This window comes from Rhineura floridana, chromosome 3 (assembly GCF_030035675.1).
Source record: "Rhineura floridana isolate rRhiFlo1 chromosome 3, rRhiFlo1.hap2, whole genome shotgun sequence".
NCBI lineage: Eukaryota > Metazoa > Chordata > Lepidosauria > Squamata > Rhineuridae > Rhineura > Rhineura floridana.
Window position 1 is genome coordinate 207,519,943 of NC_084482.1, and position 24,567 is coordinate 207,544,509.

Sequence of the window (24,567 nt, forward strand, 5' to 3'; positions counted from 1 at the left end):
CCCCATCCTCATCTTCCTGCTTGAGTTCTTCTGCAGCTGCCTGTCCTTGACAGCAGATGGAGCCTGATCTGCCTCTGAAGAATCTGCATGAATGTCTCTAAAGCCACTTAACCCATTGTGCATCAAAACATTTTGTAGCAATTAATTCTGTAACATAGGATGTGCTGCTGTTTAAAATGGTTCTTGAGTAGCCAGTTGTTTTAATAATTGCTGTCTTGCTTTTTATTTATTTTTTTGTTACTGTACACTGCTCTGATGTTTTGTGAGAGGGCAGTATATAAATAAATAAATAAACCAATACCTTTCTTGAAGGAACACACAGTTATAGAACATATGTTTGCATACACCAGGCAATCTCACACTGAAACCAAACTGAAAGGGGAAATTAATGACACAAACATAATAAAATGACTGGCATGTGCTAAATAAAGTTAGGGATAACTATGCATGCTAACCCAAAAGAAGGTCTCCTCTGTGTTTTTAATGGATCTTACTCCCTATTCAGTATGCTGAAAACTGCAGCCTAATTTTGAAAGCTGTATGCATTGTTGTGAAAAGGGGCAATTATAATTAAGAGTTCAAAAACAAAATACGCACAACTTTATTAGTAAGCCTCAATAATTACAGAAATAATCTAAAAACAGCAGTACCTACTACACCAATTTTATCTTTCTGTTGAATGATAGGGACCCTCAGAAGCCTTTCAAACTTTTCCTTCCTTCCCCAGTCTCCCCCTCCATATGGATTCAAGATCCTGAACATTCACCTGGAGCTTATATTTTATTCCAAGAAGTTACATGGTTTCCATCCTATGTGCATTCTCATGTTCATGAAGGTTTGATTCCTCATCAAACCTCTCACTACAGTGTGAACATTTGTAGGGTTTCTCCCTTGTATGGCATCTTTGATGTGTCTTAAAGTTTGGTTTGCGGCTGAAGTTCTTTCCACATTTTCCACATGTGTATAGCTTCTCCCCTGTGTGAGTTCTTTGATGTCTAGTAAGGTCTGAGCTTCGACTGAAGCTTTTTCTACACTCAAGGCAGTCATAGGGTTTCTCCCCCGTGTGAGTTTCTTGATGTCTAGTAAGGTCTGATCTCTGACTGAAACATATTGTACACTCTGAGCATTCAAAGGGCTTTTCCTTTTTGTGGAACCTTTTGTGTCTTCTAAAGTTTGTTTTGTTATTGAAACTCTTTCCACATTTTTTGCACTCATATAGTTTCTCCTCTGTGTGAATTCTTCGATGTCGAGTAAGGTCTGAGGTATTAGTGAAACTTTTACTACACCTTGAACATTGATAAGGTTTTTCCCCTGAATGAATTCTTTGATGTACTTTCAAGTATGATCTGTCACTGAAGCTCTTGCCACATTCTTCACATTTATACTGCCCTGTGTGACTTCTTTGATGTCTAAAATAACTTGACCTGCAACTGAAGCTCTTGCCACATTCTTCACATTTATACTGTTTTTTCTCTGTGTTGGGATTTGGACATCTAGCAGGGTTTTTGCTCTGACTGCTGTTTTCCTCTGACCCTGAGCTTTCATTTGAGTTCTTCTCTGTGGAGATTCTCAACGGATCATCAAGACTCTTCATATGTGTCTCTGTTTGTTCTCCTTGTTCAGCCAAGATTTCATGCTGACAGACAAACAATTTATCTGTTCTCAGTTCTGTGTGGTTTTCCTCTTGCTGCATCAGTTCATCTTGACTGAGGAAGATCTGTTTCACCTCTTCGTCATCTGCTCTTTTGTGTGTTTTACTCTCACTCTCCTGAACATCTCCTGCTGGATCAAAGAGAAAAACCAGATGTCACAGAGTTGGGAAGTTAGAGATTCAGTTTGTTACTTTGATCTTTAAATCTTGATTCAAAGGATCTTTCATAGTCCATACAAAAAAAGATACTATACATGATGCTGGATGGGTAGAGATTGGGAGCTAGCAGAGTGGCAGCTCGTTACTAATCCCCCCCTTTCTCGTATAGTATCCTATTCATCCCAAAATACTTACAAATCCTGCTGCCCTGTTATTTAAGCATCTACTGTTTTATTGAGCCATTTCAGAGTAGAGTAACACTGGAAATTTTGCAGATTGAATGCTCTACTACCAAGTTACAGCCCTCCCACAAAATAAAGAGAAATATTACTCTACTATATATTTTGGAAACTTGTTTGTCTGCTCGTTATACGTTTGGAAACCTCTTAAGATATCATAACCAAATTCTGTATATTGGTTCCTAAGGTCAAGGAACAGGTTTTCATCTATATTTGAATCAAGATGGTGGCCTGAAACTTTCAGAACTGCACTGATTTATCTGGCTTTTCAGAATCCCCAAGCAATGTCAGGTATGTGGCTATGAGTATAAAATAAAGTTAAAAACAGCTTTTTGCCTGTTTACTTGCACTCAATGCACTGACAGCCCTAATTACTGGATGAGCTTCTCTGATATCATAGAATGCTCTAAAACATTGTAGGTATGTTTCTCCCTACAACTGAACGCTATTTCAGAAAAATGAAGAAGAAACACATTTCATAAGAAAATAATTCTACAATTAGGTACACTAATTTCAAGCATTAGTCTATATTATTACAAAAAATAGAATACAGAGATTGTGATTCCTATAAAATATATACTCTGAAGGTCACTACCCCTGAGCTTCCTGAAAGGAGAGAAGAAACCACGGCTGAGGCATTCCCAGGGAGGAGCTTCAGAACTTTCCAGATCTGAGGCACAAAGAAGGCTTACTCCTCCTTACCCAACAGGCTGGATTCCAAGTAGTTATCTTCTTGCTTGGCTTCTGTGCAAGGACTTTGATGTGCCTTAAGGCTTGGTTTGTGGCTGAAGTTCTTTCCACATTTTTCATGCTTATTTAGTTTCATTCCTGTGTGAGTCCATTGATGCCTAGCAAGATCTGAACTCTGACCCAAGCTTTGCCCACACCCTGAGGATTTAGAGTCCTTTTTATTTATATGACGCCTTTTGTGTGCTCTAAGGTTTGATTTGTCATTGAAGTGCTTTCCACAATTTTCACATTGATATGGTTTCTCTCCTGTGTGAATTATTTGATGTCTAGTAAGGTCTGAGTTTTTAGTGAAGCTTTTACTACACCTTGAGCATTGATAAGGCTTTTCCCCAGTGTGAATTCTTTGATGTTCTATCAGGTGTGATCTTTGATTTAAGATCTTTCCGCATTTTTCACATTTATAGGGTGTCTTCCCTTTGTAAGTTATTTTATACTGTTTTTTCTTTGTACGGACTGTGGAACATCTAGTAGATTTTTTGTTCTGACTGCTACTTTCCTCAGACCCTGAGCTTTGATTTGTTTCTGTTTCTGTGCAGATTCTCAAATGATTATCAAGACTCTTCATATGTGTCTCTCCTGTTTGTTGTCCTTGTTCAACCAAGGCTTCTACCAGAGCCATCCTCAGCTCTGGGCTATTTCCCTGTTGCTGCCTTAGTTCATTTAGACTGAGGGAGTTCAGTTTCTCCTCTTCATCCTCCGTCATTTTTTGAAATTTGCTCTCACCCTTCTGCACATTATCTGTTGAATTAAAAAGAGAAATGAAATGCTACACCAAGTTGGGAAGTTAGGAATTCAGTTTGTTAGTTTAATCTTTCAGAATGGATAACATATTATAGCCATGGCTGACTTTTCTTTCAACTCTGCCTAATATCCTGAATTAGGTCTTGCCACTGTGTCAGTTTCACAGGCAAGTTCTTTTAAGTAGATAACCTAGTCTTACGTTTCCAGTCTCCAGTGGAGCTAAATAGCCATGCTTCCTGAAGTTCATGGTCTTCCTTTCCTGGGAGCATAGAGCAATATCTTTAATTCTTGATTCAAAGAAGTTTTTGTAGCACACAAGAGAGAAGTGGCTATATAAGATGCTGGGGGGGGGCCAGAAACCGGAGGTACAACAGTGGTACAGTCAGATCTCTCACCCCAAGTCCTAATGCGCTGTTATTTTAGCATCTACTATTTTAGTCTCAGATGAAAAACTGGAGCGCTTAGGCTTACCTAGTGATCCCTTGGAGTCCCAGGCTAAGGAGAAGTGTAAGGACTCTTGGAATGATTTCTTGAGGGAGTGACAAAGCCTCAAACTGGTATCTCATGAATTTGATGTGTTGGCAACACTTCCTACAGAGCTTGGAAAAGTTACTTTTTTAAACTACAACTCCCATCAGCCCCAGCCAGCCTGGCCACTGGATTGGGCTGATGGGAGTTGTAGTCCAAAAAAGTAACTTTTCCAAGCTCTGCTTTACCTACACGGGCTTCTCTTCACAGAGAATAGGTGGCCACACCCTTTCCCTACAGAAACCCCACTAGGAAGGTAATGACTGGTATAGCATGGCTGCCTTCCTCATATCATTCAGATTCCCCATTTAAACGTTAACTGGTTGGCTTCTCTTACCCAGGACCATTGCCTGATGTTAGTACAGTAGCCTTCCCAACCTGGGAGTAGTTTTGGACTACAACTCCCACTAGCATCAGTCAGCATGTCAGTTTGGGACTATAGATTCCATCAGCCCCAACCAGCACAGCTAATGCAACTGGGAGTCCAAAACATTTGGAAAGCACCAGGTTGGGGAACCTTGTATCTACAGGCTCACTAAAACCCACTGCAGTTTAGGCAGGCTGCAAGTATACCTCTTCCAAAAAAAGACATTATCCTTTCCTCCCTGTTGGCCCAAATCCATAGTGGATTGCTGAAAGCTGCTTTGCTTATTGCTGAAAAGAACCCAGACCGTAGGCGAATGAAGACATGTGATGCAACCAAAACCTTTCATGCAATAGGCCAGGTGTGAGTCAATGTCTTCTTTGACCTCTTTGCCAGCTGTGGCCCATGGAAGACATGTACCTTTGATGTGCCTGTACCCCAGAGATACAACACAGATGGCTACAGTGATCCCTTTTCCCCTTTAAAAGGTGTCAATCACCTGACACAGAATCAAAGAATCATAGCATTGTAGAGTTGGAAGGGGCCTATAAGGCCATCGAGACCAACTCCCTGCTCAATGCAGGCAATAGGCAGCTGGGTGGTCCGGCTTCTCCCCCCATCAAAGTTGGCTAGTGGAGGGGGGGATTTATGGTTGTATCCAAAACTAGTCTTGTTGTAGACCCATTGAAATTATTGAACCTAAATTACTCATGTCTATCAAGTTCAGTAGGTCTACTCTAAGTAGAACTAGCCATATGTACTCTGAAGGTGACTACCCCTGAACTTCCTGTAGGAATAGAAGAAACCACAACTGAGGTATGCCCAGGGAGGACCTTCAGAGCAACCCAGAACTCAGGCACAAGCAAGGCTTATCCCTCCTTACCCAAAATGCTTGATTCCAAATCTTTATCTTCATTTTCCTTCTTGATTTCTGGGCACAGCTTTCTCGGCTCAACATCAGATACAGCTTGGTCTGGCAAACTCAGAGCCATCTCCTCAAACTCCATCTGAAACAGAAGAGGGGAGCTCTTTCAGGTTAGAATGACACCTCTGGATATAAGGGCCTAACCCTCTACTGAGCAATCTTTTTGGCTCCGTGGGCCAGATCCTTATCAGGATTGGCCTCACTAGCCAAATTTGGCCTCAGGGATGCCCACCTGTAAAACTCCCTTGTGGCTTTGCACTTCTTTTCCCCTTCCCCATGTAAGCTCCCAATCTTGGAGGTTTAAAGGGGGAGCAGAGGGAGACTCACAAAGGCTTTAAAAGATCAGAGACATCAGCTGATGGCTGGTGGACAAGGTCTGGAAAAAATGGCCCTGTGGGATAGACTGAAGCCCCAGCTAGGCCCAGATTGGTCCATGATCCAGAGGTTCCCCACTCTGGTTCTAAATAAATATTGTGACTAGGGAGTAAATATTGGATGGACCTGTGGCTATTGAAACCAAACCTGGGACTCTCTCTCTCGCTAAAGAGAGAGTTGAGCTGGTCAGCTGGAGTCTAAACTGCAATAAAGGGGAGTCCAGCCTTCCCATCTTTATATTGGGCCAATGCAGAGAAATCACCCTGCCCGCAATTGCAACTGCTGTTGTCGAATTTGCCTTTGCTGTTTCCTTCCTTGTCTCCATGCCCAGCCCGCAAGCAACTTCCCTTCTTGGCTGTGAAATGGGCAGAGATCTTTTCTCCTGCCCCTTTAAAAGGCCCCCTGCCTCACAGAAACAAGACTTTGAAAACTGTCTCATCTGTCCCTTGGGTGGGGCAGTGAACTTTTGGTCCTCCACAGATCACTTTGCAGAAGTAGCAAAGCAGCAGAAGACAAGAAGAAGAAATGGGAGTGATCTAGACCGGAAAGCTGAATTTCAGCCTGGGGAAAAAAAGGTGGAGATAGAATGGAAAATACTGTAATCAACACCTACCAACCAGCCATCTCCAAGATGGTAACCACTATTTATTTTCCAAAATGTGGAACCCAATCAGAAGACATGTAAATAAGTATCTATACAAGGGAACTGCTATTTTTGCTCAGTCTCTTATCCTTTTGACCATAATATCTTCATATTCTATGGAGGCGTTGGTGGTCATCCTCACTTTGCTTACCTAATCTAAAAGAGCTATTCATCCACAAGAGCAGGCCTCTTGACTGCGACACATCACAGGGACCATATCCAGCTTATTCTTGACTCTATATGGACTCATACAGGCAACACTATTGCAGGACCTAACGTTAGCAACCACAACAATGAGGGCTCGGTTATCTGCTGTCATCTTTCAATGCCTTTTCAACACCCTTCTACATAAGACAAGCAGGTCAGTTTCTAGAGAAAATAATGAATGTCAGTTTCTGAGGATGCACTGCTTTCAACCTAAGAAATGCCATTCTCACATATCACAGTGTAAAATTCAGAAATTATCAGTAGGTTTGAGCCTATCAGTTTTGCCTGAACAGAGACAATGGTTGTCTTGTCCTGTCGTAATACAGGTGGGAATTAATATTGCCAAACTGGGATGACTGAGATAAACTACACTTGTGAATGATCATTCTCCTCATCTTAAGCTTTTCAGCATTTTAGTCCTTAAAGAACCACAAGACTGTTATCTTTGCTAGTACAAAATTCACACACCTTCCCCTCTGAAAGCCTTTATAAAAACACTGGGCAGTTTTTCCTTTTGATTTGGGATGACCACTACAGCCTCTCCCAACCTTTGGGTTCCCAGATGTTGCTGGACAACAACTCCCAACAGCCCCAGCTAGTGTTCCCAGTGGTCAGAAATTATGGGAACTGTAGTCCAGCAACATCTGGGGACCTAAAGGTTGGGAAAGGATGCAGGAGAAGTTCTACCAAAGCTCTGTTCAAGAACAGCCATTCCAAGGGCATCCCTCAATGTATGTAAAGGGCAAAACGCTCTCCCCCATCTCTTCACCTGCCACAGAGGGTGGGGAGTGGGTCTCTTGCCAACTCTTTTTCTTCCCTAGCAATATTCCCCTTTCTCACCCAGGAATCTCCCTGTGTCTTCTTCATTTCAACCAACTTTTACCTTAATTCATCCAGATCCCTTCCCCAAATCAAGATCCACAATGCAGTCCAAAGCAACAGCAGCTGCTGCTCCCAGCAAAAAAGGTAAAATGCATGCAAAAGAATACACAGTGAGTTCATTTCTCCATTTAGATAGCGGTACATAAAACAACCCCTCCCTCTCACCTTGAGCACTTAGCAGGCACATTTATGACTTTTCTTCTGCCATCCGCTCCCCCAGCATTCTCTGTCTCCCGGCTGAGCCTTTGCTAAGTTGAAAGGGGCCAGCTGTGGGTCATTTCTATGAGGTTTGCAAGGATTGCTGGGGATTGTAGTTCACAGGAGGAAGAATCTTCAGGAGGAAGGGAGCCTGCTATGAAACAGCTGAGGATTTTATTTCCTTCACTCCTTCACTTTGATCAGGAATGTCCTAGTTTATGAGTTTGGTGCTCAGCTTTCACTAGTTTTCTCTTGTCAAAAAAAGGGCACACTCATGCCAATCCTGTGAGGTAGGAAAGGCTGTGAGGCACTTTTTCAGTCGCACCATCATCAATCTCCCCTTTAAGCGACTTTGCTCTGGATAGAAAGGAGACCCATCTCTTCTTTCACCTTAAAGGGTTTTTCTTGACTCTACCCTTGGTCACAGACAGACAGCGCTCAAGCTGCAATTTCCAGGGTTTTTTAAATAGCTGGATACACGCCCTTTTTAAAATTAATGTTTTCACACCTATCTTTTCTTTTCCTGAAAATTCTTTAGCATTTTAGTGTGGATTTCTCATACTAAACAGATTTTTGGATGCAGTGTTGACTCATCCACACATTTTTGCAAGTATTCTTTCTTGAAATAATGCATCTTTGTATGTTATTTTTACTAGAATAGTCAAGTTCATGCAAATTTCCCCGTATTATGTGCATTTTTGTAAATACCGCTTGGTTGGAGAACTGCATCACAAAATTCAGATGCGGGAAGGATGGTTGTGTTTTGGTCAGAGCTTGGAAAAGTTACTTGTTTGAACTACAACCCCCATCAGCCCAATCAGTGGACATGGGGCTGGGGCTGATGGGAGTTGTAGTTCAAAAGAGTAACTTTTCCAAGCTCTGGTTTTGGTTCTCCTGTTGTTTTGTAAAGTGTGAATTTGATAGAGTCACCTTTAAATTATTATTATTATTATTATTATTATTTATTTCATTTCTAGACCGCCCATAGCTAATAGCTCTCTGGGTGGTGTACAAAACGGAGTTAAAATACAATATAGGATAAAATCAGTAACAGAGAGAAACACATTAAACTAAAACATTAAACATAAAACGTTAAACATTAAAATGCCTGGGAGTATAACCAGGTCTTAACCTGGCGCCTAAAAGAAAGAACCGTAGGCGCCAGGCGTATCTCCTCCGGTAAGCTGTTCCACAATTCGGGGGCCACCACAGAAAAGGCCCTAGATCCAGTAACAGTCCTCCGGGCATCCTGGTGAGTTGGTACCCGGAGGAGGGCCTTAGATTCTGAACGAAGTGAACGGGTAGGTTCATAGCGGGAGAGGCGTTCCACCAGGTATTGTGGTCCCACACTGTGTAAGGCTTTATAGGTCAACACCAGCACCTTGAATCTAGCTCGGAAACAAATAGGTAGCCAGTGCAAGCAAGCCAGGACAGGTGTTATATGCGCGGACTGATTGGTCCTCGTTAACAGCCTGGCTGGCGCATTTTGCACTAGCTGAAGTTTCCGAACGGTCTTCAAGGGCAGCCCTACGTAGAGCGCATTACAGTAGTCCAGTCTAGAGGTTACCAGAGCGTGAACAACTGAGGCGAGATCGTCACTGTCCAGATAGGGGCGTAGTTGGGCTACTAAGCGAAGATGGTAAAACGCATTCCGTGCCACCGAGGCCACTTGAGCCTCGAGCGACAAGGAAGGGTCAAAAAGGACCCCCAAACTACAAACCTGTTCCTTCAGGGGGAGTGTAACCCCATCTAGAACAGGATAAGCATCCACCATCTGAGCAGGGAAAGAGCTCACCAACAGTGTCTCAGTCTTGTCTGGATTGAGTTTCAGTTTATTAGCTCTCATCCAGTCCATTATCGCGGTCAGGCAATGGTTCAGCACATCAACAGCCTCACCTGAAGAAGGTGAAAAAGAGAAGTAGAGCTGCGTGTCATCAGCGTACTGATGGCAACGCACTCCAAAACTCCTGATGACCGCACCCAGAGGCTGCATGTAGATGTTAAAGAGCATGGGGGACAGAACCGACCTCTGAGGGACTCCACAATGGAGAGTCCAGGGTATTGAGCAATGTTCCCCAAGCACTACCTTCTGGCGACGATCCGCTAAGTAGGAGCAGAGCCACTGCCAAGCAGTGCCCCCAACTCCCAACTCCGCGAGCCTCCCCAGAAGGATACCATGGTCGATGGTATCAAACGCCGCTGAGAGATCAAAGAGAATCAACAGAGTCACACTCCCCCTGTCCCTCTCCCGACAAAGGTCACCATACAGGGCGACCAAGGCTGTTTCAGTGCCAAAACCGGACCTAAAACCGGATTGAAATGAGGACTGATTCGAATTTCTCCCCCATCCCAGAGCAAATGCATTCTGATACTTACAAAAACAATTACCCAATTAAAAATGCATTGAAAGGGGAGACATGCATAAGCAATGCACATTTCAATGGGAGAATGGAGAAACAGACACTTTTGGAACATCCATCCCTCTTCTGTGTTGAAAGATGTGAATTTGAAAGGATTGCTAAGTTTTGGTTCTCATGCTGTTTTTGAAAGTGCGACTTTGATAGATTCACCTTAAAAGGTTAGGCATGGAGTTCCATATAAGGTGAGCACAAGAGGCAATGCTTTGTTTAAATGCCTTCCCAGACTCAGAAACTCCAAGCCTTTAGGGCAGAACCCCATCTGATCACCTACAGGTGTTGGTTGGTTCTGGTGAGAGGTTCAGAAGAAGGAGAAGTTGCATACACACCATACATTTAAAACATGTGGCTTCCCCAAAGAATCCTGGGAACTGTAGCTTTCTCATCACAGAGTTTCAGTTCCCAGCACCATTAACAAACTACACTACCCAGGATTTGTTTTTTTGGAGGGGAGATGTACTTAAAAGGCATGGTGTGTACACAGCCTTTTATTCTTCCCTCTTGCACTTTGATTTATAGCCTTCCTGTTAATTATTTTGTTCCTCATTTTCATGTATTGTCAACATATTTTTAATATTGGCTGGATCTGATCAAAGAGCCATCTAGTCCACCATCCGGTTTTCCACAATCCTTCTGTGTGTTTGATGGGTTTTACTTCGTACCCCACATGTTGAAAACTGCAGCCTAAATTTGAAAGCTGTGCCCATTTGTGTTTCAAGGAGCAAATAAAATTGTCTCCCTTTCCATAGGGATTCAAGATTTTAAACAACATGATCTCCAACATGTATAACGCAACCAGATGAGTGGAAGAGATCCCACTGTTATTAGAACTTTTAGATGTTTATTCTATGAGAACACCCCCCATTGTCTAAAACAGGGGCAGGGAACCCTGGCCTCCAGATGTTTTTGGACTCTAGTTCCCATTGGCCAGACAGCATGGTCAATGGTTAGGGATGATGCGAGTTGTAGTTTAGCAACATCTAGAAGGACACAGATTGCTCACTCCTGGTCTAAAAATACAATGGTCTTTCATAAAATGCACAGTGAAACTGATTGTTACTCAGTGGTGGCTGATGCCTACTGGAACTGGGCATGGCAGAAGACAGGGAGCCTAACAGAAGGTGGATAGGCAGAGCCAACCTGAAGGGCTGTCACATAGAGGAGGGTACAGATTTGTTCTCTGCTGCCCCAGAGGGTAGGACTAGGTCTAATGGTTTTAAGTTGCAGGAGCGTAGATTCAGATTGGACATTAGAAGGAACTTCTTGACAGTAAGGGCAGTTCGGCAATGGAACCGACTGCCTAGGGAGGTGGTGGGATCCCCTTCGCTAGATGTCTTCAAGCAGAGGCTGGACAGCTATCTGCAGGAGATGCTCTAGCTGTGGATTTCCTGCTGTGAGCAGGGGGTTGGACTCGATGGCCTACAAGGCCCCTTCCAACTCTATGATTCTTCTATGATTCTATGAACTCATTATAGCAGGAATGGAGAACCTTTGGCCCTCCAGATGTTCTTGGATTCCATCTTTCATAAGCCCTAGCCAGTATGACCAATGGCCAGGGATGCTAGGAGTTGCAGGTCAGGACCATCTGGAAGAACAAGGTCCCCCATCCCTGAATTATAGTTTTGTCCCTATCTTCCACCTTCCTGAGTTCTACAGGGGCAAAACTGAGGAGGAGGAAGCTGACAGCCAAGGCTACCCTCTGGACTGGTTGCAAGTAAGAAGGCAGGGAGGTGGTTGCTGCCTGAGGACAGACCCAAGTTAGTAGGGCAATAACGCATAACTCTAAAGGAGTAGCCTCCACTCCTGTAACTAGGAGGATTATAAAAAAAACTTTTTTTTAAAAAAAGGTGAGTGGTGGGGGAACATGACAGATACGTATAGCATTGTGTATGCCATGGAGAAAGTAGACAGAAATTTTTCACCCTCTCTCGTAATATTTGAAAAGCTGGGTCATCCAGTGAAACAGAATAGTGCCTCTGAATACCAGTTGTTGAGGAACATGAGCAGGAGAGTGCTGTTGTGCCAAAATCATCCTTCAGTCTTCTGAAAGGCCTCTAGTTGGCCACTGTGAGAACAGAAGGCTACACTAAACGGGCCCATGGCAAGTCCCTTCTTATGGGCAATGCTACTCTCCAATGGATCTTTAGCCTCTCCCACTCGCCCATTGCAAACACAGAGCTACTCAAGAACGATCCTGCCCTGTGGGACGTCACCATACGTTTAAAGCACATGGTTTCCCTCAAAAGAATCCTAGGAACTGTAGTTTACCTCTTACAGAGCTGCAATTACTAGCACCCTCTACAGTTTCCAGGGTTTCTTGGAGGAGGGAGTCATTTTAAAATGCACTCTTGGCACAAAGGAAGGTAACCAAAATACTTTATAACAAACTCAAAACAATAGGTATGAGAAAAGCCCATGAGAAATCTTTCTCCTCAGCTGCCTGAGTTTATTTATTATTTATTTATTATTTGATTTATATCCTGCCCTTCCTCCCAGCAGGAGCCCAGGGCAGCAAACAAAGCACTATAAACACTTTAAAACATCATAAAAACAGATCTTAAAATACATTAAAACAAAACAGCGTTAAAAACATTAAAAAAACAACTTAAAAAAAAGGGTTCTTGAACACATGCAACACATGAACTGGACTCCTCAACATTACACCCACATGCTTTAAATATGTTTTGAATGCATGGTGTATACACAGCCTTCCCCTTGCTGGATCATCACCTTGTAGTGGTGAGTGGGCTTGTGCATTCCAATGAATCCTATGAGCGATGCTGCCGGGAGTCATGTACTCCCAGCAGGGTCACCCATGGCGGTAAGGTCAAGGGAGAGGAACCAGACAAAGAACGTTCCAAGAATGTCCTCAATGGCAGAACAGATGGAGGATAACAATGTGTATGTTACAACAGCTGTGAAGGCAGATGGCTGCAGCAGATAAAGGACTTCCAATCGTTGTGGTACCCATGCCATTGGATCAAAGCCTTTTTCTGTCAAGATTGTGTGTTGATTGTTGTGTGCTGATCTCTCCACATAAAACAAATTCACGCACAGGCGTCTTCCGTAACAAAAGTCCTGTGGCGATTGGTGAATGGCGACGGGGGCAGGACTGTGAAATCCAGAAGCCCCTAGTCATGGACTGGCACATTGGCGGTGGATACAGATTCAGACGGATCCATTGTTAAAGACTTTATTTTGGCAGACAATCTTACTCGGCCACGAGTGATCGCCAAGAAGAACACAACTTTCATTTTTTTAAAAAAGAAGCAGCTCTCCCTTGAAGACTTGTCTTGGCTTTGTTATTATAGTATTAAACAATAAGCATAAATTAAAACATTTTAATTTCAGCCACTATGAGGTTTGCCTAAAAAGCAGCATATAAATATCTTAAATCAACAATGCTTTAATAAATGCTGCAGTGTAAAACTTCAGCTTTGATAAGGGATGAAAGTAAGAAAATAGAAGCAGAAGAAAAAAACACAAAAGAACTTTATTGGTGAATAGAGCAAACACATTCCAATATTTACAGACGCAAATACAAAATAAAACATGCATTTAAAAAGGAGATCCAGCTACGGGAATTACACAGAGAAATGGAAGAATGGGGAAACAGAAGCATTTGGGACATCTCTCTGCCTCTCCAGCGCTCTCTTATGTTGATGAATTTCCCTCCACAGTTATGTCTATCATTTCCCTGATGTGTGATGCACCCTAACAATCACAAAACCCTTTGCTGCAATCCAGCTTTCCACAGCTTTCCTGCAATAAACAATTACATAATGTCTAATGGCTGTTAATTGCAGTACGTGAAAACAGAGTCATTTCTTTGACTACTCTCCTGGGCAATCAAAAGAGCAACTATATTTTGTTAAAATCATTTCATTAAAAGAATCAAAGCTACTCAAGAACTGTAAAAGCTTAGGCAGGGAGTTCCACATAAGGTAACCATATACAAGACCTTGCTTTGGTTAAATACCTTCCCAAACTCAGATATGCAAGGCCCTCAAGGCAGAACTCCATCTGATCACCAAGGGATAGTGGGAGTTTCTGGTAAGAACTTCACCCCTTTATGGATTATTTGGTGTGAAATAAGGTGTGCACTATGATAAAAACTCTTTTTACATGCTGAAAAATTATCTCATGGGCTCCCTCTAGTGGGAATTATCTTATGCTCATTCATTTGATTGATCAAAAGAGTCTTTCTGCAGTACTAGAATTTCGGTGGTGCCTCCTCCTTATGACTTAGCTGATGTAGTCCAAGGCTTCCACTACATTCAAATCTGCGTTCACACTTGGAGCATATAAAATGTTTCTTTGGGGGATGGATTGTGTTATGTGTAATAAAGCTCGATTGGGAAGCAAAGCTTATGTCACCGTTTGGATCTTCCCCTCTATGGGTTCTCTGATGGGCATTAAGCTGTGTGCTGAACCTGAAGCTCTGTTCACATTCTGAGCATTTATAAGGACTCTCTGGAATGTGGGTTCTTTTATGTTTAATAAGGTCAAATGGAGAAGTACAGCCTCTGCCACAGTCTGAGCATTTGTACCTCTCCCCTGCATGGGTTCTTTGATGTGCAATAAGGTTGGTGCTCATCCTGAAGCTCCGTTCACATTCTGAGCATTTATAAGGCTTCTCTTCAGTGTGGAATTTTTGATGTTTAATAAGGTCAGATTGGGAAGTAGAGCCCTTGCCAAGATCCAAGCATTCGTACGGCCTCTCCCTTATATGGGTTCTCTGGTGTGCAGAAAGGTGTGTGCTGAACCTGAAGCCCTGTTTACATTCTGAGCATTTATAAGGCTTCTCTTCACTATGGATTTTTTGGTGTTTAACAAGCCCAGATTGAGAATTATACATCTTGCTACATACTGAGCATTTGTATGGCATCTCCCCTGTATGGGTTTTCTGATGTGCTTTAAAAGTATTGCTGAACCTGAAGCTCTGTTCGCATTCTGAGCATTTATAAGGCCTTACCCCAGTATGGGTTCTTAGATGTTTATTAAGGTCAGATTGAGAATTACACCTTTTGTCACATTCTGAGCATTTGTATGGCCTCTCCCCTGTATGGATTCTTTCATGTACAGTAAGGCTTGTCTTCTGAGTGAAGCTTTTCCTACATAATTTGCATTCATAAGGTTTCTCCCCTGAATGGATTCTTTGATGTACAATGAGGGTTGACTTGTGTTTGAAGCTTTTTTCACATAGTTCACATTCATAGGATGCCTTTCTTGAGTGACTTTTTTTGTGTATACTGAGGTGTGACTTAAGACGGAAGCCTCTTTCACATTGTTCACATTGATAGGGTCTCTCTCCCATCTGAATTCTCTGTGTGAAGTTCACCTCTTCATACTGAGATCCTTCTGATAATATCTCATATGATGCTCCCTCATTCTCAATCACCTGCACATCACCTGCCAAAATAAAGAGAAAAACATGATGGGACCCAAAAGAGAAGCAAAACAGCATTTGGCTCTCCCCTAAATGTGTTTTGGTGTCATTTCATTCATTAGAGGTGGCTATCCCCTGTAGTGGGAGTCAAATCTTTCTTCTGGACAGACCCTGCTAGAGAGCAAATGAGATACTCTACATGTCTGCTTCACCTATCCATTCTAGGATTCCAAATTTAAATTGCTGTACTCCCTGTCCCTAAGCTCCAAGGGTGGCACTCACTAATGATTCCCTAAAACCCAGTTGTGCTAAAGAGACTGCTTTGGGAACCTTTCCTACAGAAAGTTACATCCTCCCGAGGGATGGAATCCATTGGCTGGTGAGTTTCAAATGCATTCCATCGACCTAACAGGGAGTATTGATTTGAGTTTATTCTTTGTCTGCTATCAGCTGCTTTTATTGGTCTAATAAATGGAAGAAAATAATATTTGCAAAAGAAAATATCAATAATTTGAAAGAAAATATTGATAACAGAAAGCAAAGGAACTTTGCTGGCACCTCCTCCTCTGCTGTGACTGAGCCTGGCCAGTTTTCACATTAACAGAGTGTTTTTTTTTTCCTTTTGGAAAGCAAAGGAGAAAAGCAGCATTCAATGCCCCCCAGCCCCACCACCTCTTCCTCCTCAGCAAGCCTAAGTCCTTAATATGGGTAAGGCTTGGCTTGCTTCCTTCTGCTTGGATTTTTCGAGGGAGCAGAGAAAGAGGCAGAGAGGCAGAAAGAGAGAGAAAGGCAGACAGGGGCACAGAGAGAGACAGAGAGAAACCTGTAGCATTGTGCATAAAATCAGCAAAAGAATGTATTCGAGGGAATATTCAAGGGGGAAAATTTGGTATAAGGGGAAAGCCACTGCATTTCAGAGCAAATAGGATCACTCCAGAAAGATGGAGAATGTGGACCACCAAAAAATCTGGTGCTAAATCTGAATTCAGTGGAATTCTTGCCCCTCCCTAATACTCCCTGGTGGTCCCAATCTCACATGGATTGCTGGAGACCTTTTTTAGGCTTTTCTGTAGTGCAATGCTCTAAGAACAGAAGAAGATCCCTGCTGGCTTAGACCAGAGTCCCAACTACTCCAGTACCTTGTTCTTACAGTGCCCAGATACAACAACACTCTCTCCACTTGCGTCCTCAACAATTCCTCCAAGGAATTTTTAAACAAATAGTACAAGTTCAAACAGGAGAAAAACCAGAATATTTATTTATATAAACATTTCTAAAACACACTTTTCATAAAAATACAGCAAGGCAGTGCACAACGTGCAGAATTAAAACGAGATGAATAACAATGGGTTTGGAAAAAGAAGTTTGTGTTCCAAGGGACTGTCTGAACAAGACAGTTTTCAGTAGGTGTCTAAAAGTAGACAGAGATGTTTCCTGCCAAGCCTACTCTGATAGGAAGTTCTATGGGTCAGGGCCTGCCACACTAAAGGCTCGATCCCTAGTAAAGGCTGACTGAACCTCAGGGGTATGGGGTACTACCAGGGCATGGGATTCCATGAGAGGTTCTCAATAACTGAAGTGGAACATAAGGTATCAGTCGGCCCTTAACGTACTTTGGGTCCAAGTTGTATTTGGTTTGCTTTGTGAATTAACACAAGACACTTGAACCCGGGCCAGCAGTAAATTGGCAATCAATGCAGCTCTCTCAGCAGAGGGGTAATATGTTGCCAGTAAAGTTGGCTATTATCAGAGTACTGATGACATTTTGCTGCAAAACTCCTATTGGCTACTCCTAATGGCTTCAAACATGTTGAATAGCATTGGAAATGGGATATTATTTATTTAATATCCCGCCCTTCCTCCCATTAGGAGCCTAGGGCAGCAAACAAAATGCTAAAAACACTCTACAATATCATAAAAATGGACTTTAAAATATATTAAAACAAAACTCTAAAAAATCTTTTAAAAAAATCTTTAAAAACCATCTTAAAGAGCAATTCCAATGCAGACAAGGACTGGGATAAGGTCTTTACTTTAAAGTCTTGTTGAAAGAAGATATTCAGCAGGTGCCAAAAAGATATAACACCTGTCTAATATTTAAGGGGAGGGAACTCCAAAAGGTAGATGGTACTGCACTAAAGGTCCACTTCCTATGTTGTGCGGAACAGATGTCCTGACAAGATGGTATCTGCAGGAGGAGGATCTGCAAAGTGTAGTGACTGACTGGGTATATAAAGGATAAGACAATCTTTCAGGTATCCTGGTCCCAAGCTGTATAGGGCTTTATATACCAAAACCAGAACCTTGAACTTAGCCTGGTAGCTAATAGGCAGCCAGTGCAACTCTTTCAGCAGCAGGGTGACATGTTAATGGCATCCTGCCCCAGTGAGCAGTCGCACTACCACATTTTACACCAGCTGCAGCTTCCAGACCAACCTCAGGGGCAGCCCCACACAGAGCGCATTACAGTAATCCAGCCTGGAGGTTACCAGTGCATGGACAACAGTGGTCAGGCTATCGTGGTCCAGAAATGGCTGCAACTGTCTTACCAGCCAAAGTTGGTATAAGGCTCTCCTAGCCACTGAGGTCACTGGACCTCTAGCTACAAAGATGGATCCAGGAGCACCCCCAGACTACAGACCTGCTCTTTCAGAGGGAGTACGACCCCATCCAAAGCAGGCAACTGACCAATTATCCAAACTCAGGAACCACCAACCCACAGCGCCTCCACATTGCTAGGATTCAGACTCAGTTTATTGGCCCTCATCCAGCCCACCACTGAGTCCAGGCACTGGTCCAGCACTTGCATGGCCTCTCCCAATTGAGAAGTTACAGAGAAATAGAGCTGGGTGTCATCAGTGTACTGCTGACACCTTGCCCCAAATCTCCTGATGACCGCTCCCAAGGGCTTCACATACATGTTAAACAGCATGGGGGACAAGATTGTACCCTGCAGCACCCACAGCACAACTGCCAGGGGGTCCAATGACAATTGCCCAATGCCATTCTCTGAAAACAACCCTGGAGGTAGGATCAGAACCACTGTAAAACAGTGCCTCCGGTACCCATCTCACTAAGTTGGCTCAAAATAACAGGGTCGCACTCCCCCGTCCTTCTCCCTATAAAGATCATCCATCAGGGCAACCAAGGCCGATTCAGTTGTATGACCAGGCCTGAAGCCAGACTGGAATAGGTCAAGATAATCTGTTTCATCCAAGAGGACTTGCAATTGCTGCGCCACAACAGAAAAGTGCTCTGTAGTACCCTATAGCACTTTCCCAATGCTTCTCTGTGGACATTGACCCTGCAGATAGGAAAAGAGCCACTGAAGCACAGGGCCGTTGATGCCCATCCTGCAGAGTCAGTTCAGAAGGATACCATGGTTCATGGTATCAAAAGCCACTGAGAGATGAAGAAGAAGGAGCAGAGTTGCACTCCCCCTGTCTTGCTCTCCTTCAAGGTCATCTATCAGGGTGACCAAAGAGGATTCTGTCCCAAACCCAAGCCTCTGCCCAGACTAGCATGGAACCAGATAATCAGTAGTTCTGCCACAATCCTCTCAATCACCTTCCCCAGAAAGGAGGTATTTGCAACCAGATGATAGTTGCTGCAATCCATTGGGTCCAGGGCTGGCTTTTTCAGTAGTAGCCGCACCACCACTTCCTTCATGGTGCAGGTGGCACCACTCCTCCACACAAAGAACCATTCACCATGACCTCAACCCCCCCCCAGTCAACCCCCCCACCTCAATTTCATCAGCCAAAATGGGCAGGGATCGAGAGGGTACAAAGCCAGGTAAATCCCTGCAAGCACCCTGTCCACGTGCATAAATTGAAATTGATCCCACCAAGTCAGACAAGATGCAGCACTGGATACTTCCATTGGAAATATAACCATAACAGGAAGCATCTAAATCGCCATAGAGTCAAACAACTTCATCCTCAAAATGATAGGCCAGCGTACGTTGGGACAAAGAAAACTATTACAATAGTTACTGTAAAGAAATAGACCAACAAAAAAGGGTAGAACAAGAGCCCTATTCCAAAATATTAGAGAAATTAAGGGGAAATTTAAACCAAGAGTAGGTATGTTGAACAAACTGACTGACTGAGATGAAATAAAAGGAAGATGGAAGCAATACACTGAAGAACTCTATAAAAGAGATGCAAAGATGACAGATTCATTCATGGGGGAACCGTATGATGAAGAACCAGAAATTTTAGAATGTGAGGTGAAAGCTGCTCTTAAAATACTTGGAAGAAACAAATCACCAGGAACAGATGGCAAAGCAATAGAGTTGCTACAAGCTACTGAGACTGAATCTGCCCAAATTTTGACAAATATTTGTCAAGAAATATGGAAAATTAAACAATGGCCCAAAGACTGGAAGCATTCAATATACATCCCAATTCCAAACAAAGGGGATCCTAGGGAATGCAGTAATTATTAAACTTTTACCTTAATATCCCATGCAAGTAAAGTAATGCTCAAGATTCTACAACAAAGGCTCTTACCATATATGGAGCAAGAAATGCCAGACATCCGAGCTGGATTTAGAAAAGGAAGAGGCACCAGAGATCATATCGCCAATATACGTTGGATAATGGAACGGAGCAAGGAATTTCAGAAGGAAATCACCCTGTGCTTTATAGATAACAGCAAAGCCGTTGATTGTGTGGATCATGAAAAATTATGGAATGCTTTCAAAGAAATGGGGGTGCCATGGCATCTGATTGTCTTGATGCGCAACCTATACTCTGGACAAGAGGCTACTGTAAGGACAGAATATGGAGAAACCGATTGGTTCCCAATCAGAAAGGGTGCGAGACAGGGGTGTATTTTATCACCCTGAAAAGTGGGATTGGACCAAGATGAAGGAGGTGTGAAAATTGGAGGGAGAAATATCAATAATTTAAGATATGCAGACGATACCATATTACTAGCAGAATCCAGTAATTATTTGAAACAAATGCTGATGAAAGTTAAAGAGGAAAGCACAAAAGCAGGACTACAGCTGAACATCAAGAAGACTAAAGTAATGACAACAGAAGAATTATGTAACTTTAAATTTGATGAGGACATTGAACTTGTCAAGGATTATCAATACCTCGGCACAGTCATTAACCAAAATGGAGACAATAGTCAAGAAATCAAAAGAAGTCCAGGACTGGGGAGGGCAGCTATGGGAGAACAAGAAAAGGTCTTCAAATGCAAACATGTATCACTGAACACTAAAGTCAGGATCATTCAGACCATGGTATTTCCAATCTCTATGTATGGATGTGAAAGTTGGACAGTGAAAAAAGTGGGTAAGAGAAAAATCAATTCATTTGAAATGTGGTGCTGGAGGAGAGGTTTGCGCATACCATGGACTGCAAAAAAGACAACTAATTGGGTGTTAGAACAAATTAAACCAGAACTGTCACTAGAAGCTAAAATGATGAAACTGAGGCTATCATACTTTGGACACATAATGAGAAGACATGATTCATTAGAAAAGATAATAATGCTTGGAAAAACAGAAGGGAGTAGAGAAAGAGGAAGGCCGAACAAGCGATGGATTGATTCCATAAAGGAAGCCACAGACCTGAACTTACAAGATCTGAACAGGGTGGTTCATGACAGATGCTCTTGGAGGTCGCTGATTCATAGGGTGGCCATAAGTCGTAATCGACTTGAAGGCACATAACAACTACAACAAAGTTTCTTAAGGGATGTGTGCATGTGTGAGGGACAGACAGGTGCTTCTAGTTCTTCCTCTCCAACTCTCTGACCACTGGCCGAAAACATCTTCCCTGGGTGAATACAAGAAGGCAAGGCTAGAAAAAGGCATGGGTCAACCCTAAGGAGAAGAAACTTTAATCCGGGTGCAGAGAAAACAGTTGGGTCACCAGCCCCCTTTTCAGAGGAGCTCTTTCAAGGAAATGGACTTAAATGAGTCAAATTTATTTATGGATTCATATCCCAGAGCTCTGATTTACTCCAGTGTAAATCAGACATTCTTTGCGTTTTTTCTTCATCACAATTTATCTCTGGATAATGGATTTCTGCTTGAAGCTTTTCCCGTAAGAAACAAGTCACTTGCACAGGACACCACCTTCAATAGCATCCACCTCTCAGAGATGGGGAAGGGCCATAGCTCAGTGGGAGGGAATCTGCTTTGCATGCAGAAGGCCCCTGATTCAATCTCCAGCTACTCCAGGTAGGCCTGGGAGTGTGCCCTACCTGAAACCTTGGAGAACTACTGCTAGCCAGTGCAGACGATGCTGAGCTACATGGACCTCTGACTCACTTTTAGGTAGCTTCCTATGTTTCCAACCATCATCGCTGGACAGCTTATGTGACATTGTAGAGCAGGGGGTGAAGAACAGGACCCAGCCAGTGGGCCTGACTCCTAACTGTGGGCCACTTTGACAAGTGTGGGGCTACCATATTACATCAGCTGTGGGGCAGATGGGTGGCTTGGGGAAAACAGCCTCATGGGCCAAATAAGGACCCCTGCCACAGCCAAAATTGGTAGCAGGAGTTTCCCGGTGCCTCTGAAAGGCACCTTGCACAACTGCTCTTTCCCTTCCCCAAAGCGAGGAGCTCAATTGAGCCAAGGGAATACAGTATTCAATTGCTTGAGAATTTGCTTATCAGTAGTTGTCAAAAACAAGGAGCAATCCTATATTCCTGTATATGTCGGTTTGGATGTTCCAGTGGAAAAATTAGGATCCTAGGCCCTGTGTAACCCAGAAACAGAGCTTGGAAAAGTTACTTTTTAAACTACAACTCCCATCAGCCCCAGCCAGCATGGCCACTGGATTGGGCTGATGGGAGTTGTAGTTCAAAAAAGTAACTTTGCCAAGCTCTGCCCAGAACAGTGTCTTACTTTTTTTCTGAAATGGTTATAGGAATGCATCAGGACAGTTCTTCCCTATTCCTGACTACTTTATTTATTTCTTAATTTATTATTTGATTTACATCCCGCCCTTCCTCCCAGCAGGAGCCCAGGGCGGCAAACAAAAGCACTGAAAACACTTTAAAACATCATAAAAACAGACCTTAAATATATTGAAACAAAACAACTTTAAAAACATTTTTTTAAAAAAGCTATGAAGACATCTTAAAATAAAAGGTTAATAAACATATTTTTTAAAAGGTTTAAAAACATATTTTTTTTAAATAAAGGTTTAAAAACATATTAAAAAGCGATTCCAACACAAAAAGAGAGTGCGAGCAGAAGTCCTATACTTTTATAGAAAGTATATAGTATGAAGATTCTGAGGAGCCACCACTCAGCCCAGAAAGACGTTTCAGAGCAGCCAGAATTTAGGTGCAGAAAGGCAGATCTCTCTTACCCAAAGATCTGGCTTCCCTATTAACATGTTCCTGCTCCGTTTCCTTCCGCAGTTGCCTCTCCTCGACAACAGATGGAGCCTGGCCTGTCACAGAAGAATTTGCACCCTGTGCTTCTTCATCCAGTACCATCTGAAACAGCAGAAAGGAGTCATTTCAACAGGGACCTATTGTTCCAGTTGGAGAAAAAGCGCCTGCCCTCCATCTTTCACTCGCCATGTTACAACTGAGAAATTAGGGCTGTATTTCTTGAGAGGCTGCACAAACACCACACATTTAAAGCATATTTAAAGCTTGTTTCCCCCCCCCCTCCAAAAGGGGGGAGAATTATGTGTGCTGCTAATTGTAACTCTGTAAGGGGGTAACTACATTTCCCAGGATTCTTTAGGGAGGGATGTGCTTTAAATGTGTGGTGAGTACACAGCCAGAGAAGCCTCAGAGACTGGAGCATATGCAATGCCAGGCACCTCGGTGGTCTTAATCCTAGTCTAGGAGGCTCACGCAAGTCCCCAAAGTGACTGAACCCAAAACAACCATTTACCCAATTCAGAGCTCTTGTAGTGATACACCTCAATATGAAATGAGATTTCAGGTGTTAGATCACTTGAAACAAACCCTTGTTCAAAAGCTGTGGCCCAAACGCTTTAAGGAAGAGATGGGGAACTAGCAGCCCTCCAGATCTTGCTGGAATCATAGAATAGTAGAGTTGGAAGGGGCCTATAAGGCCATCAAGTCCAACCCCCTGCTCAATGCAGGAATCCAAATCAAAGCATTCCCGACAGATGGCTGTCCAGCTGCCTCTTGGACTACGCAAGAATGTAGGAAGCTCCTGAGCATGAGTCAAACCATTGGTCCATCTAGCTCAGTGCTGTCTACGCTGACTGACAGCTGCTCTCCAGGGTTTCTCCCAGCCCAAGGTGAAGATGGTGGGGATTGAACTTGGGACTTTCAACATACAAGACAGCTCCTCTGCCGCTGAGCTATGGCCCTCCCCATACAACTGCAACTCCCATGACTCCTTACCATTGACCATACTGGCTGAGACTGATGGGAGAGAAAATCTACTGGAGGGCCACCAGCTTTCCCAAGCTTCAAACATTCCTTCCAGGTTAAGGGCTTTGAAACAGGCAATGTCTATTTCCCAGGCCCTCCAGATCCTGAAGAAGTCACATAAGGACTTAAGGACTAGATTAACAATATCAAAGAAGCAACCTTACCCACTCTGGTATGCCCTGTACATCCTCTTCTAAGATGGACAGTGTACTCAACCCCTGTCCCATCACCAACCCAATTGCAGGAAGGAGGGCAGAGCAGAAATAAGAATCCCTGCCTTCAGAACTTTCTGCAAAATCCCATGGTGTTTTATCTTGAGCTCTGGATAGATTCAAATCCCCCTCCCCCTGCAAGCAGGTGGTGGTGGTGAATTTATGATTTACCCCTGCACTTCAAGCCACTTCTCTCTCCTAGCTGTGGTTTTGGTTAGATAAATGGGGCCAGCTGTTGGTCATTTCTGAGAGATTTGTAAAGGCTGCTGGGAATTGCAGTTCACAGCAAGCAAATTGTGGGAGGAAGGAAATTTGACCCAAGAAGAGAAATCAGACAGCTGGGAGATACATTCTCTTCCCTTTTGCACTTTGATTCATAACTGTCCTTTTAAAAAATATATATTTTCACATATTGGCAGCAGAGGATTGTTTAAAAAATAAGAATTCTTTGGCTGAACAGACCAAAAGCCCATCTTGTCCAGCATTCTGTTTT

General features: G+C 43.1%; 2 protein-coding genes across 5 annotated transcripts; both read right to left on the minus strand.

Annotated features, from left to right (window-relative positions):
- Nucleotides 1–577: 577 nt before the first annotated feature.
- Nucleotides 578–7,856, minus strand: LOC133381340 (zinc finger protein ZFP2-like). 4 transcript variants are annotated; one of them, XM_061620339.1, is made up of 4 exons: nucleotides 7,630–7,856; nucleotides 5,316–5,439; nucleotides 2,752–3,537; nucleotides 578–1,779 (listed from the first exon to the last, which is right to left on the minus strand). In XM_061620339.1, exons 2-4 carry the CDS (start codon nucleotides 5,437–5,439, stop codon nucleotides 794–796), a joined length of 1,896 nt encoding a protein of 631 aa, XP_061476323.1. In that variant the 5' UTR covers nucleotides 7,630–7,856; the 3' UTR covers nucleotides 578–793. The 4 variants fall into 4 exon arrangements, with proteins under 4 accessions (XP_061476323.1, XP_061476320.1, XP_061476321.1 ...); XM_061620336.1 differs by having other exon boundaries at nucleotides 578–1,782; nucleotides 7,630–7,855; XM_061620337.1 differs by lacking the exon at nucleotides 7,630–7,856 and adding an exon at nucleotides 7,466–7,617 and having other exon boundaries at nucleotides 578–1,782.
- A 5,697-nt stretch (nucleotides 7,857–13,553) lies between these two features.
- On the minus strand, nucleotides 13,554–24,275 carry LOC133382427 (zinc finger protein 501-like). The gene is made up of 3 exons (XM_061622146.1): nucleotides 24,027–24,275; nucleotides 22,812–22,941; nucleotides 13,554–15,491 (listed from the first exon to the last, which is right to left on the minus strand). Exons 1-3 carry the CDS (start codon nucleotides 24,087–24,089, stop codon nucleotides 14,293–14,295), a joined length of 1,392 nt encoding a protein of 463 aa, XP_061478130.1. The 5' UTR covers nucleotides 24,090–24,275; the 3' UTR covers nucleotides 13,554–14,292.
- Nucleotides 24,276–24,567: the final 292 nt, after the last annotated feature.